The sequence below is a fragment of the Ischnura elegans genome, chromosome 2 (genome assembly GCF_921293095.1).
Source record: "Ischnura elegans chromosome 2, ioIscEleg1.1, whole genome shotgun sequence".
NCBI lineage: Eukaryota > Metazoa > Arthropoda > Insecta > Odonata > Coenagrionidae > Ischnura > Ischnura elegans.
In genome coordinates, this window is record NC_060247.1 from 48,714,736 (window position 1) to 48,730,640 (window position 15,905).

Here is a 15,905-nt window from a genome sequence, read left to right on the forward strand (position 1 = left end):
GTGGTCTTGGAAAGGAAAAAAACGGCATAGGCATTGGCTGATGGAGGGCCGAGTGTGGTTCCGTTAAATTTACGACATGGTTATTATCCTACGGCGCTGATATTTCCCCGATTGTTGTCCAATCTCATGGGAAGGTTCATGCTATGTGCCTGTCGTGTTTTTCCATAAAATTTTCCATGGCTGCAATTCTATTGCAATACTCCTACGAGAGCTTTTATACAAAATTGTTCGTGAGTAGGACTATCATCGTAGAGCAACGGAGTATGCTAAGAGAGGATCGGAACTCTTTCTACTCCCTCTTATGCTGCTATTACCGCCGCAGTTATCAAAATTTCCTCTTTCAAATAGTATTGAAAGAGGAAATTTCGATAACAGACAAAATTCCAGGCATATGTCTGCAACACCGCACGATAGGATTAAAAAAATGCCGCAAAATATTTTTCTTTATAGCTTCGATGCTCAAAATAGGGGTGCGCCTCTTACACACGCTTATACGGTATACTCACATTCAGGAATTCCATAGGTGGCAATTCTAGCAAAAATTTCTCCATAAAGGTGGTCAATAATAACTTAAAAATGAATACATTAAACCTTTTTATTTCTATTCTGAAAATTTGTATGCAATTATTAACAGCAGAAATGTTTTCACAACAATACAACATGATCATGAACTACACTTTATGAATAAAACAGAAAGCAAACATTTAAGAACAACTTAAGTGCATGAAGTTCTTTCAAGTATGTTTGATGATAGTGAAGGTTTTTCCATAGGATGAAATTCTTTGCTAAAACTTTATTTTCATGAGATTAAATGCAATTATATACAGTTACGTCATTGAAGTAACTTTCCTCTACATTTAGACATAAATGAGAGCATGTACGTATTCTCCCACACTTATGCACACGCATATTTAGAATCTTAGAATGCAGGATGTAAGATGATGACATCAATCAATGTGCAAAACCACATATGTAAGTACCACAGCAAAAACTATTAAAAAAAAGTCCATCAGGAGCCTGTTTCACAAAGCTAAAAGTCATTCTTAAGTCCCTTGATTAAAAGTAAAATAAACACAATGAAATATTTAATTTAACACATCCTGATAGATTGTAATGTAATTGAGTATTGGTGCAGTGAAAACTGTGATCTTTATTATAAAGCTGTGAATACAAGAAATGCAAATCTTTGTGACCTGACTTTTAACTTTGGGAATTTGGCTAACATTATTAACCTTATTCCTTACATAAATAGCGAACATACTATCATCTATACATATTTTTAGAGCATTGTTAACAGGCACTTCCATGGATCCCACAACATGGTACATCTTCTGTGTGATGCATGTGACTTAATTGGCTGTCTCACCTCATCTCACGGCCCAAGAGTTTAGCAGACACATCTGCACCACAGAAAACTATTCAATATCATAACTGCAGTAAGGTACATATATACCAATGACATAATCTGATTAAGTACACAAGTAGAGATAAAAACAAAACAAATAAATATGAATAGCATTTTGTGCCAATGTCATTAAAAGGACATTTGTACTTCCCCACAACTCATGACATTATAGTCATAAATTTATAAGACAAATTTATATACAAATCACCATGATATGCTTCAAAACTTTTAGCTAACATTCACTCACACATTTACTCTTTGCCTTTAATTACATCCATTGCACTCACTATTTGCTATTCAAGTACATTATTAAATAATTAAAACAAGCATCACAAAATGTAAAATCGATGCTAGGAGAATACTATGCAAAAAATGCTTTCATAAATTTATCAGTAGTCTAAACATTTTTGTGATATAAACATGGCTAACAAATGTTATAAAATAATAATTCTGTCTTGTATCCAACAATAAAAATATCTGTCTTTAGAATGTATAGGATAGGTAATAAGTCATTGATTTTGAAAAAAATATGCAACAATTACACATTTTTTCAATTTCCCATGCACTAGCAATGCCCTTAGCCTTCTACATTAGCCTTTACATGTGATTCATTGTTTACCAACATTATTTGATGCTGAAGAATTCTCAAATGACTAAAATAGCTGCAAACTGTAGCATTCTTTCTTGCATATTGATTAGGAATGGTAGCAGATATGAGCAAGTGGTAACTCATAGAGGCGGTTGAAAATGAATGACTCCTGTTTCCTCCCAAGCTGAACACCAATTTCACTGATGACAACCGACAAAGAAGCAGGTCCTTCAATATTTATTTTCATGCAGGTACAAAAACTTATTGCCACGAGTCATCTACACATTCCCCTCAATGCCACACGTAACATTACAGCCACTCCAACCACCACCACCACAGCAGGTACCTACATTTCTGTTCAGTTCTCAACAGACAGAGCACCAAACGGCAGGGCAACATCCAACCCCTTTACAGGGCATATAGCCACATACGAAGAGGAGGAGAAACCCTACCTCAACCTCAGGACAGCTCTCCAATTGGTGCATTCTGAAGCCACAGGTCATGTATAAAACTGTATAGGTTATCACTAACAGCCACCTGCAAATGAAAAGATAATACCACATCACTACACAACCCTACTTTATTTTGAATATTAGGAGGCGTCCATTAATTACCAAAGGTGATTACGGTGATTTTTAAACCCCCCCCTCCCCCATCAGTGAGAGATTGTGAGATTTAGCTCAACCATCACCCCTTTCCTCTCACGTGGGATTGTTAAAAATAAATATTTTATGCATCAATATATGCTTTAACAAGTTGGATTTCTTAAAAAAGGTGTTTTTTTTTAACCCTTTTGAGACGGTGGAGTTTTTGTCTTAGCATGACTGCTGTACTGACTCTTCTTTCCCCTGATACTGAGCATTTTTGTGAAACATTCGTTAAAAAGAGTCTCGCAGATAATCACATCCTCTCAGCTCCAACTTTTTTCGACTCCTCCCAGTGGGGACTCTGCATTATCTAGGACTCCGTGAGTAGTTGAGCTCCCTCCTTTCTGGGTTTGCGACCCCACCTGCGGCATTGGTTCGCGGTCAACTTATGGATTGCTTATATGTATTTGGCATATGGATAATTGTTGCTTGCACAAAAATTGTAGACTTTGAATTAAATTCCTCATTTTTTTCTGAGCATTGTCTAATTTCAAACGAAGTTCTAAGGTCAATATTAATGTGTTTCATACAGCAACAATTTCCATGTTGATGTTTATACAGAACTCGAGATATGAGTTAATATTTATCCTAGAATTTTGTTTAAAAATTGTAAACACGGCTCAAAAGACAAAGAATTTGATTCTTAGTTTATATTTCTTGAGAAAAGAAGAAATATTTATTTCGAAACATTACTGGATAAACAATTGTATGACAGCGGTCCCTTACTGCTAAGAGGGGGTAATATAAGACGAGGGGTCCGGGTACCTGCTCCCGTATTTCGAGGGTAAAGCCTAAACCCCACAGTGTTGGGTCCCAATACAAAGATGCCTTACTCTCCTGATCGTCATAAAAGGGGGAGAGCTAGGAAACGTATATTTTCAGCATTCGTTCATTTGTGTAAGAAAACCTCCAAAGAAAATATGCTGCTTTCGTCTCCCGGGTCAAGAAACGTCCACACGTATATTTTCATCTTTAGTAGGGATAAGGTTAAATTATTTTTTATTTCAGACTTCAAGATTTTATTTAATCACTAGTATTTAAGATTACTAATATCGCAATCTAGAATCACATTTTACACTGTTTCTTGTGGAAAAAATTACGTGATACTTGCCACTCCCCCACGTGAGATTAGGTGAGAATCCGAACCACCCCCTCCCCCCTAAACCGCCTCACGTAATTAATGGATGCCCCCATACTGTTTGGTAAGGCATACTGTAATAGGGACAAAAAGGAAAGCCACAAGTTAGGGAGCCAAAATTATTCTTACTTAAGGGGAGAAAAAGATAAGGAAGTACACAGGAATTCGGTGATTAGCAAACATTTGCCCAGATTCAAGACTCAAATCAATGGACTTTGCAATAGAAACTTGATTTTCATGGAGCTGATGGAATTAAAAGGCGTCATTAGGAAAAGGATTTTTTCTCACATTATGAAGTCATCTTCAAATATCCAACACATAGTCAAAATACTTTAATCATAGTACGCAATAAAGAGGAATTCTAAAAAATGCATGGCCAACCCAGAAATAAAAGAGAAGGGCTTGATGCCAATGTTCGTGGAAAGAATTATATTTCACCACATTTGCTTTCTTATCAATATTCTTGAATTTACTGGAAGAAAACTTACGCCCTACAATATGTATATGTTGGATGCCATAATAACCTAATTATATGAAAAGCTTATATTACAACAAAAATAGAGAGAGTACCACCATTTTATTAAGATTCACACAGATGTGACCAACAAAACCTATAGCCAAAGTGAAACTAGGATAAATATTTAATAGTAATCAATGATTATAAAAACTTATCATAAAATTTCAGACGTACATATGTACATACATATATGTATCTACATACATCTACAAGAATTTCAATTATCCATAAAACTGAATAAAAAACTCATCTTGTAAAGGAACTCATCTTTTTGAAATTTTAAATGAAAGGAGAAGTCAAGAAAAAGAAATGAAAAATAAAACTGGAACAAAACTACAAATTTCAACTAAATAAATGTTAATTGGATACAGAAAAGATAATGAGAATACCATAGATGGACTTCCTTTGCATTATAACTTTAGCTAGGCCAGTCCAAGGAAATAAGAGGGAAAAATGTGATATAAGAGCCTTGGTACTCCATAGAAGGGGGCTGTACTGTAACCTGCCCTGAGCAAAGTTATACTGGTCTTCAGTTAGGCCACAAAGTTTTTGCAGGAGAAATTTTTCTACGAATATCTATGGACTACTCTGAAAGGATCGTTTACCTTGCAACTCTTGAGTGCATGCAAAGTACAAAAATTCCATACAGTCATAATCATGACAGGAAACACAGAAGGTATTATGTAATAAAAGGGCCAATACTTAATGACTTGATAAAATTAAAAAAATATAATACACAATGAGTTGACCATGCACAGATGAATGAATAAATATCACATTTAGCATACTTTATATGGAGTAGGATTCAAATTCCGTTTATGGTCTTGACGCAGAGTTTTTAATGATGTCTGGACTCGATGCCGGACCTCATCTAAATCAGGCAGCTCTCTAACTATTTGCCCATTTTCCCAATAGACCTGCAAACAAATTGCAAAAGAAATGTTTAATTTTCAAAGGAGATATCCAGCTGATTCAGGTAGCAGTACTTTCTCAGTATATCCACATGTAATACGTAATTAACAATGGAACAGGAAAAAATGGTGCAGGCATGATTCTCTCTCTCATTTGCCAATTATAAAGAGAAAGGCACACAGGAATACAAACCTTGAGCAGTGGTTCTACCCGAGTAGGAATGACATAAGCTCGTTTGGATTCTTGGAACGGATGCCGACAGAGGACTTTTTGCCCAACTTCTGGGGTAGATTCAATTGATCGTTGCAGCAAATCTATAAGGGCATGACCTGAATTCCGTAGATGAGAAAACCATAGAAGACGCAAAATGAAAAAAATTAATCAAAACAATAAAATTTCAATTCAGAAAGTTGTACATTTGTAGCTGCATAAGAGTAACATGGCTGAATTTCAAATGGCAATACACCAGAAGACTTGTGAGATGAGATGATTGAGTTAATGAAGTTCCCATGACAATTACTCATTGATTCAAGAGCCAATACAATCTCCGAATTGTTAGCTATCTCAAATCATCACAAATCTACTGATATCACTAAACATTTACTGGGCATTAAAATTTCTACAAAAGCTGAACAATTAATTTTGTACACATTGTAATATTTGCTACCACTTATATGAATGGCATAATTAATTCATTCAAATTCATTAATAAACTGAAAATCTAATTGATAAAAAATATGAGGAGAAACTTTATCTCAGGACTGAATAGAAAATCTTCAAAGAATGGTGTTGATCTTCCATTCCAAGGCATTGTAATTACCACGGTAACAAGTACCAAAAAAATAACTTACCATCTGCACCATACAAACGATATGCTGTTTTCTTCCCAGGCATAGTAACTTTACCAACGTCTTGACTTAGTTTTATTCTTGGCGTGTTGTTTATCTCAACCATTTTGTACACACAACCAAGAGCGGGTTGACGCTGGCACGTGACTGAAATTAAATTATGACAACAATAAGCAATACCTTTGTGAATAGGAGAAAATTACAAGACTAGAAATATTACCTACATGCATGGTGACAGCAAAATTATTCATCCATAATTAACCCACTGAGAATCAATTACATATCAGAACATATCTTCTTAACGCACAAATAAGGAGGAGAGTGGTGGTCAAGTGGGTAGAGCATTCCACTGTTGTGGTCGCAAAAGTGTTTGTGCCCAACCAGAAGATTGCAGTCACGATGGCAAGACAAAGTGTGGGAGGGATAGGGTGGCTCTGAAAGCAGCTCAAGTAAAAGTGGAACACAAAGTATTTTGAGAAGAGAAATCAGAATATTGCAAACGGAAGCTCCACTTCCTAGTTTAAATTGGTAGTGTCCATATTTTCCTTTGAGTCAACCAGAGGAGGGGTGGGACTAAGTTTTGCAGTATAAAAACTCTTCAAAATTTAGTAGAGAGCAGCAGGGCCGGCCCTAGCAGGTGCAGGGCTAGGGGCGAACCTTCAGTGCGGGGCCCTTCACTTAAAATATTAAACTCTATACCCCATCTACAAATGTCTTTGGAAAACCCTTCATTCAAACCTACACCAAGCTCAAGTTCAAGTTGTTCACACTTTGCTTTCAGTTCGTCATTATGGAGAGATTTAAAACTTTCTGGGGAAAACAAAAACCCAAAAATCTCCGAATATTTGTTCAGCTGCATTATTAATCCTTTTTCATAATATTATTTTTTGTCTAGCACGGACTTAACAATACAGTAATAGTTGAAATTGCGTTTTCAAAACTATCATATATTTTAATTTTTTTTTCACGAACGCGGGGCCCGGGGCGGTCCCGGGGCCCGGGGCCCTAAGGCCAGCCCTAGAGAGCAGTTGTGATCCAGGACATGCTACTTGGGGTGTGGCAGCAAGTGATGGTGTGCCCTGCTGGACATGATAAGGTCCCATCTATGAATGACGCTTTCAATTTCTCAGGGCCAAATCGCTCAACTCTGTTGGCAAGGAGATCCTCCTCTCCTTCAACACCGGTGCTAAGTACCCTACTATCCACTTGCATTCAAAAATCATAGAATTTGAGCAAAAAGAGCGAGCGAGTCCACAGTCCTCAACCCGCAGTCGAGCCAACCAGCCGCCTTCCCTAAGCGATACTACTTTGCTCGAGTTGGGAAATTTCCTAGCTACTGTCTTTGCTGTGAGATCCAGAAAGTGAAGTGTCTCAGTAATTTCCAGCTTGAGCTAAATCAATGCATTTGGCACCCAAGGCAAGAACCCACATGGCAACAGCTGGATTTGATCCCTGTCTTAGCAAGGGGGTCGAGCACTACACCACTACTGATCAAAGGATCCTGTGTTGATGTCTGGTTGAAGCCTTACACATCCCAAAACAACCTGAAACAAACTGTCCCCCTCCTTCCCTTGATAAATGTGTGTAACTCAAGCACATGTAGCTCAGTCAGATGAGTGATGAAACATTTCCCTCATAAATGCATCCTGACAGTGACTTCAAGAATGCTATAACAACATACTATGTAGTCATTTTCTGATATAAAAGATGGCATTACAAAAACACGTCATTACTTTATGTAACATATGCCTATTGAAAAAGGTACAACTCAATTAGAGATGTGCGAATAGTATCCGCGAAAACTCTAATACCTCGAATACTAGAAAGTATTCGATATTCGAGGTCTCGAATAGTTATGCGAAAAGTACCACCTCGAATACTTTGAATTACGCGTCGTACACTGTCGCACGCACGTCGTTGGTAGTTGACTCGGAAAAATGTAGAGAACTCTAGTCTTTTTGTGTGTTCAGCGCCGTTTTAGACGAGTTGACGAACTACATCAAATTCGCGGGTTAGAGCGGTGAAAAGAGTTCGACGTGGGGAACCTCAATTGATCCGGGTGAAAAAATCCGAAAATCCCCTGTTTCCCACACCAGGAAAATCTCAGTGCCGTGGGATAGTAACTGTGTAGCACAATTCCCAAAATCCGCTGCCCCCTCCATCCATCAGCCCTCGGCCCCTCCTCCGACGCTTTCCTCCTCTTCGAAATCAAACAAAAGGCCCCAGCTCGCGCAGGTTTCGTATAAATGAGACGAAGTGTTTACCATGTATCATTTATGGCTAATAAGGACAGGCACTTAGTTTGGATCTTTTCCAGGAGATGAAACTACCACAGGGAGAAACTCAGTGCCGTGGGATAGTAACATTGGCGCATTTCCCACGATCTGCTATCCCCCTCCATTCAGCACTCACCTCACCCACTCTGACGCTTTCCTCTTCTCCGAAATCAAACAAAAGGTCCTTGCTCGCGCAGGGATCGTATTAGAAAGACCTTAGCTTCCAAAAAAATATCAAGTTACACGAGAACAAAAGAAATGTGTTTCGCAACCCCCCCTTTTCTCACCCACTGACCTTTTTCAGCCTACCTGCTTCTAAGTTTCCAGTTTCTGGAGGTCAACTGCTGCATGAATCACCTATTAGCCCAAAAGGTATCTAACAATGACTTTCGGCAATTGATATTACACCTTTGTTGAATTGAAATATTAGTAATGTGCACGTACTTAAAAAAAAGAGCAAGACCAAACGCGACGCATTTCTGACTGTATTTAACCATTTTACGCGAGGAAATAAATGTCAAAATAGGACGGAGACTTGGCATTCTGGCGAGACTCGATATGAGCAGCAGAGCTTCTCGGAAGTTGATGCGGTATTTTTTCCGAAAACATACCTATATCAAGTTACAATCTATGAGTGGTGCTATAAATCTTTACTGTTACAGTCCCAGACGAAGGGATATTTTCTCAGGATATTTGGTTTCTCCCTGATAGCAATTCCAATTCATCTTCTTATCTTGTGAGAACTTCCAAAGATGGACTGAAAATAATTGAAGAAAATCCGGTGGAGAAGAGCTTGTATTTTACAAAATGCCTCAGATTGTCAGCTAGCACTTGGCAGCAGGAGTGGGGGTAAAGCGATGTTAGTTGAATTAATTATATGCCCAATTGTTTCCATAAAATTAAAATATTCCATTAATCAGCTTAATTAATGTTCGAATCCTTTAAAGGAAATCAAAATTACTCCCCAAATCTTGTGTTGCCTGCTGCATAGGCAACCGAGTCAAACATTCCAGCATTCATCGTTTAGTATTCGAGGTATTCGAATATTCAAGCAATGATTTAATATTCGAATTCGATATTCGAGTTTGAGAAATCTGCTATTCGACCCATCTCTTAACTCAATACAACATTTATGAGTTAAAAAGAAGCTATGAGTAATGATAAACCATATCATCATTGGTTATAGAACAAAAACGTAAATACTTAAAATACATAGTAACCATCAAAATGACCGGTCCTTCTAAATAGCTGACCAACTCTGCTCCATCTAGCGTTAAAAGTAGCAGCATAACTTGGTTCTGGAAATTTAATGGCACTTAAATGGTAATGTAGAAGTTCCAATCGGTTCCAGGATGTAATGACTAAATTCACATCCAAGAATTTTTCATCAAATATTGGAGCATAATTTCAATTTTAAAAAGAAATTAACACATATTACTACAAATTAAAAAATTACATCATTTTTTCAGGGCCATCCCCATACTTGTGAAACAAATTCAGGATTAGGGTAGGAATGGGTGATATGTCCACTTAGAAATTGTACGGTGATAATATCACAACATTACAAGAGTAGTAATACATATCTACATATATGCTTTCATAGTTGGAAAAATAAAATCATGATATCTCAGTAATCACAATAATCATGTCAAGTAGACAATGATTGTGATGATTATTGCAACTGCAACTGTATCTCAAGAGAATCTTAATAATCATACAAATGCTTGGGGTAATCATGAAATATTGAGATAATGGTGATGACATCATGTATTTTTCATGTCCATGCTTAGGTGTAGGGGCTGATTACTTTCCCCTGCAATTAACTATAATCTCAAGACAATCAGAAGACTGCGCAGTAGGACTTTTAGGGAAAATGTCATAAATATTTTCAACCCTTTTGACAAGCTCCAGAGGAGATTTTATATCTTTAAACAAGAAGAAAACAAATACATATATAAATATCAGTAACTCACCAAGTAGGTCATTGGTAGCAAAGTCATGAATACTATCATTCTGTGCATATAAAGAGGGTATATTTCAACTTACCCAAGTGAGTTCCAATCCCAAAACAGTCAATTTTATGCTCTTGTTCATTAAGGCTAAGAATGGTTTCCTCATTGATGTCATTTGAGGCCATAATCATCATGTCAGCAAACCAAGGAATGTCATACCTGAAAGAAACATTTCAATGGCCCAAATAAACATGACATACTGGTATGATCATTTAAAATGGCCCGGGATAAATTGTTGCAGGTCAATTAATGTGCCTAACTTAGGTACCAAGATCAATTCTTGCTTAACTAATGCAACAGGAAATTATTATACATGGAATTTTTTCTGCATTGAATCCATAATGACACATTTAGATTCATGAGTATAACAACAAATTTTGTGGTGCCATTTCTGGATTGTATGATGCAGACAGAATCCCACACTAACTTTTGAAGATCTTATTAACAATAGCAAAGTCATGAATACTGTCTTTCTGCGAACATAAAGAGAGTATATTTTACATTAAAATTTACAGGGGTGCAGCCGTTGATTTTTTAACTAATTTTTATCTTCGTTGAGTGCAGTCCAGGGAACAAATTTTTGCAAATACAAAAGGTATGCTACAAAGGATAAGTAGATTAACAAATGATAGTTAAATAAGCTTTGGTGATACATTTTATTGCAAAATGAGCTGCACAATTTATGTTAACCTGTACCTTTCACAGATTCCTTAACTAATTGCCCAAAATGATGCCTTTAGAGCTCTGCTAAAAGTTCATGGAACCCGCACAAAAACCAATTTTGGTCCTGACAAAAGTATTTTGACAAACAGCAGAGAGAGAGAGGAGTGGCTGCAAGTGACCACACTCTTTCAGGCCTCCATTGAGAATACTTGTGATTGGTGCCAACCACTTGGCAATTGCTTCCATGGAATAAATATGGATACTCAGATTAAAATTACCCATCTTGGGTTGTCCACCATAACAACCCTTTCTTAACCTTGAGCACAAGAGTGAGGGGATACTTTTGCCTTCCCCTCCAAACAATCTCCCCTGTGGTCAATTTCCCATCTCTTACTTGCTGTTCTGCACATTTATGTGCCAGTTTATGTAACTGAGCTGTACAATATTACAGGAAATGTGAATTTTATATGGATTTCTCTTCTCCAGTATCCATAGAAAAGACATGAAAGCTATTTTTAAACTTCAGGGGAAGTGGCACCACTCAATTTGTTGCAATACATTAGAGTCAGACCATAGGCACCATTCATGACTTAGCTTAAGAGTTGATCTTGGAGCATAACTATCGAGTTGAGCACTTGAGAAGAAAAGCTACTGGCTCACAACTTGGAAGTATCCAAGAGAAAGGAAAATAATAAAACATATATAGACAGACATATGAACCACTTAAAAGTTCACTTAAACAGATTTTACAATTGAAACATGGTCTTAGCTTTTAGCGGAAGAATATTTCACTTATAGGTTTAGGTGATATAAAGTTACGCCAAGCTAGGCTGTCGTGAACAGAGGGTTAGCTGTGCACTTACATGAATCCATGCTATCACAATATGTAAATAGAATTTATCTAGTTAATATTGTGCAGCACAAGTTGAAGCATTTTCTAATGCAATACATTATATTCTACTGTTACCACCTGAGAGGAATCCTAAAATTCATTCAGTGAACAATTACATTAGAAGGCCATTTATCATGCCCATTGTGTTACAACTTATAGCAGATAAATTTTATGAGAAGTTCAGATGGAAGTATGAATGAAAAAACAATAACTGATGCAGTGAAAGCCTATATGTAAGGTGAATGTCGCCAAAATATTCAGAAATTCTCAAAAGGCAAAAATAACAAGGGATTTTGAGGAGAGCCAAATTACTTTTGTAAAAATATACAAGAACCCCTAAGTAACAACTGAGAAGCATTTTTATCACACTGATGATGAATTTATCAATTTATTTTAATCGATTTATTTAATATTCAAAATAAAGTAGTAGATGGTGAGGGTATGATAGATTATTTTCGCAAAAAATAGGTAAATGACATACCAAATTAACCATATTTAATGAAAAGTTAAGAGAAAAAACTCAACAGAATGGAACTTATCAATGAAAAAAATCATAAACAATGAAGGAGAAATAGAGGGTGACGGAGGCTGGAGGAATAAAATTTTAAAGCCAACAATAAAAACATTTTGGTGAAATATTTACTTAAAGCAAAAATTCAGCAGCAAAGAGATAGAAATTTTTTTTAGTATTTTTTGTTCCATTTAAAATCAAATCTATGAATACGGCCGTAGATATTTAAGGTAAGAATGGGTGGGAAAGGGAGAGAGCAAAGAAGGGTAGAAAAGGGAGGGTAGAGAACCATAGTCTGAATCATGCGTGAGGGCAAGAATAGTATGCAGTGACACAACACCAAATATACGTATATTGCACGTTAAAGTTAAACTGTGGAAAGCAGTAATTTGACATTCATTTTCTGACAAAAATCATGACCTTCCAGACAGAATGGCATATCCTGACTTGTAAGTTTTCCAGAAGAAGGGAAACCTAGTGACATAGGTATCATATTTGAATGCTAAAACCATTATTATATTAGACTTATTAGAATGATTTGCTGGCTAACCAACTTGGCCCTCCATTTATGAGCTGGTCGATTTCCACCTATAATGACTAGATATTTTATTGAATAATGTTAATTTTTTTAAGCATAATTTCCATTAAAAATAGCGAGAATATTAAAAGCAGAAAAATTAGTAGACAGAAAGACCGAGATATATTTTCCTTTTCTGGGCCCACAAATGCAGAAGACTTAGTTATATGGTCCAAATGCATGGGCTCACGTAGGGTAACTAAATAAAAATTTCTCACAAGAATAATAATAAGAAAAGTTCAGACTATATTTTGGTATTACAGTAAGATGAACAATCTGTAAGCAACCTACTCATTAAAAAAATAGTCAATGAGTTAAAAATATGACTAAAATTATATGAAATATGGATATTATAAAACAGGATTAAAAGTTCTAAGCTCAGGATATAAGTTTTTATTTAAACTTATACACTCATGAAGAAAGAGTCAGCGTCAAGTAAAAGTTTTGAAAACTATAGAAAATGTCCTAAATGTACAGTAATTATATGAAACTGCAGGGTATCTGTATTATAATTGCATTGAATGTACAGCAAAACCTCTTCACGTCGTAATTGAGGGGACCAAAATTTGGGCAATTTGATGCATGGAGGTTCACTATAGAGAGGTTTTAGTGATAGGCACCATTTTTCATATCTTTTGGAAATGAAAGACACTACTGTCTTTTAAACCATTATATTTATGCATTTAAATAAACATGCATGCATTAGTGAACATATATTTATTATTTAATGATAACTGAAAGCGAGCGCTATCATGTGATTTTTACCATTATTGAAGAGAAAACGATGTGATCTCTCCTAATTCAACAGTCACTTAAAATGATTAAGATAGTTGGATATTTTTTTTCTTAGTTACTGTTAGGTATGCTCTCATATGGAACAAAATGGCCATAACTGATGGTTAATGTGAAAATTAAATGTGTTTAAGAAAAAAAATAAACGTGAAACATTTATTGCTGAAAATGTCATTCCATGTACGTAATCGCGGCTGCATTAATGGTCTCTAGTTGTCTTGGTACGATTTGCGGAGGTAGTTAGGCGGTCTCGGGGGTGTCTCCTTGGTATGATAAGTGGAGGTTTTACGAGATAAGGAGGTTCACTACAAAGAGGTTTGCCTATAAATTTACATGTAAATCTGACGGGACTGTAGGGGTGGTATGAAGTATGGAGGTTCATGATGTAAAGAGGTTCACTACATAGAGGTTTTACAGTATATTGAAATTCAGTGAAGTTCAATACTTTCATGCTTTTGTCATCACTGGAATGGCTTCTAATGGAAAGTTTATCTGGTCATCCCACAGCATCTACAGGTCAAATGTGACTTTCACTTTCAACCTGAAGATGTAGCATAGTAGCTGGTAAAAGCAGTTGATGTGTAGACACTATACAAAGGAAGAATACCACAAAGCTTTGACTGTTGGATTCCTACATCCAAAGTACATTCAAATTCATTTAGAACCTAAAATAAATTTATGCATAGAATTTGTAGGTCATTATTACAAGCTGGCCAAGAACAAGGTTAATACACAAAGACTGTTATTTCATAGGCTTGGATGTTCCATTTAGTCAAGAGACAAAAAAATAAAGAAACTTGAGGGAAAAGTAAATATGTAATTTACTTAAAACAGTGGGCAGCTGTCCTTAGTATGTAGCAGGTCAGACAGCATGGCTACCTCTTTACCATCAGGTCACAGGCATCCTGTCAAAAGGACATTAATCTTTTACATGCCTTATACTGCCACTTCAGCATCTAAATATTTTGACCTCATCACCAGATGGAAAGCTAAGTGCAGCAATAGCAAGAATGTCAAATATCAGATACAAAGGGTAGCCCATAATTATTTGCGACTGTGACAAATAAAAATGCTATTGAGTTACCTTAAGAAACAATTGTACATGACTTTGATCCTATGATGATTTTAAACCCTTGGAAAACACACATACAATATCAACATTTATTCTGTCTGTAAGCTTTTCTTGAACTATGTAACTGCCTTTTCAAATGCTGGTAAAGTTGAAGAATTTTTAGGCAAGTTTTAGGAGATAAGAGTGAGGTATCAGAATGGCTATTAAGTGGTATCAGAGGGTGTTATTTATTAGCCATCAAAATAAGGAAATACATAAGGATAACGGCACATAAAAGCTATAAAGAGCTTTGTTTAATGCTGGAATGAATTCAGGAAGTCAAATCACTCACAAAGTGCATGTGAAAATTTTTTGTATAATCTACAGGTTAACTGCCTATGTACTAACACCTCCTACCAAACGCCTATCAAGGTGGCTTACAGGGTGGATGCAGACATAGACAGTTATAAAAAAATTTCTGGTCCTAGTATTCATAAGTCTACAGAAGTAAGCAATGGAAATGTGTGTAACGTAAAACAACTGATAGAAGAGTGTGATCCAGCAAATTGTTAATGAATGCGACAATGGGACCCTTGTGGGCAATGTCCAGAAAAAAGAATTATGTATTATGGAGAGTAATTTGTCTTGTCCACTAAAATTCAATGGACTTCTGTAGATTTCAATAAATTCAGGTTTTTCCAAAGGGATGACATGGGCTTTCACAAGAATGAATTATTCATCCCCACAAACTGAATGATAAAGCAATGACAAATAATACACCAACATGGTACATGAAAGAGATCAGTATCCACTGCCCAATTGTTTTCGTACATTATTACATACATACTTTAGAGGATTTACATTTAAGGTTTCTTAAAATTTACTATGTAAAACGAACAATGTGAAACGAATTGCACTGATTGGGGTGATGCATTGAACAGAAACACAAAAAGGAAACTAACTCACAAAAGTAGTAGCGGGAGCTTTCTTACTGCATGTTTCCCTTTCTCAACTCCTCATTTATATTTGAAATTTAATCCATGCTCTAAGAAAGCTTCTACAACTACATCAGTAT

General features: G+C 36.2%; 1 protein-coding gene across 5 annotated transcripts in view; it reads right to left on the reverse strand.

The window, feature by feature from the left end:
- Positions 1 to 581: 581 nt before the first annotated feature.
- LOC124153689 (nicotinate phosphoribosyltransferase) overlaps positions 582 to 15,905 on the reverse strand; it is a 54,401-nt gene continuing 39,077 nt past the window's right edge. For all 5 annotated transcript variants that reach the window (XM_046527003.1, XM_046527000.1, XM_046526999.1 and 2 more), the window contains 5 exons: positions 10,379 to 10,503; positions 6,060 to 6,203; positions 5,401 to 5,537; positions 5,085 to 5,213; positions 582 to 2,531 (listed from right to left, as the gene is read on the reverse strand). In XM_046527003.1, the coding sequence (XP_046382959.1) occupies positions 2,454 to 2,531; positions 5,085 to 5,213; positions 5,401 to 5,537; positions 6,060 to 6,203; positions 10,379 to 10,503 (613 nt within the window). In that variant the 3' untranslated portion in view covers positions 582 to 2,453. The remainder of the gene's footprint in view (positions 2,532 to 5,084; positions 5,214 to 5,400; positions 5,538 to 6,059; positions 6,204 to 10,378; positions 10,504 to 15,905) is intronic.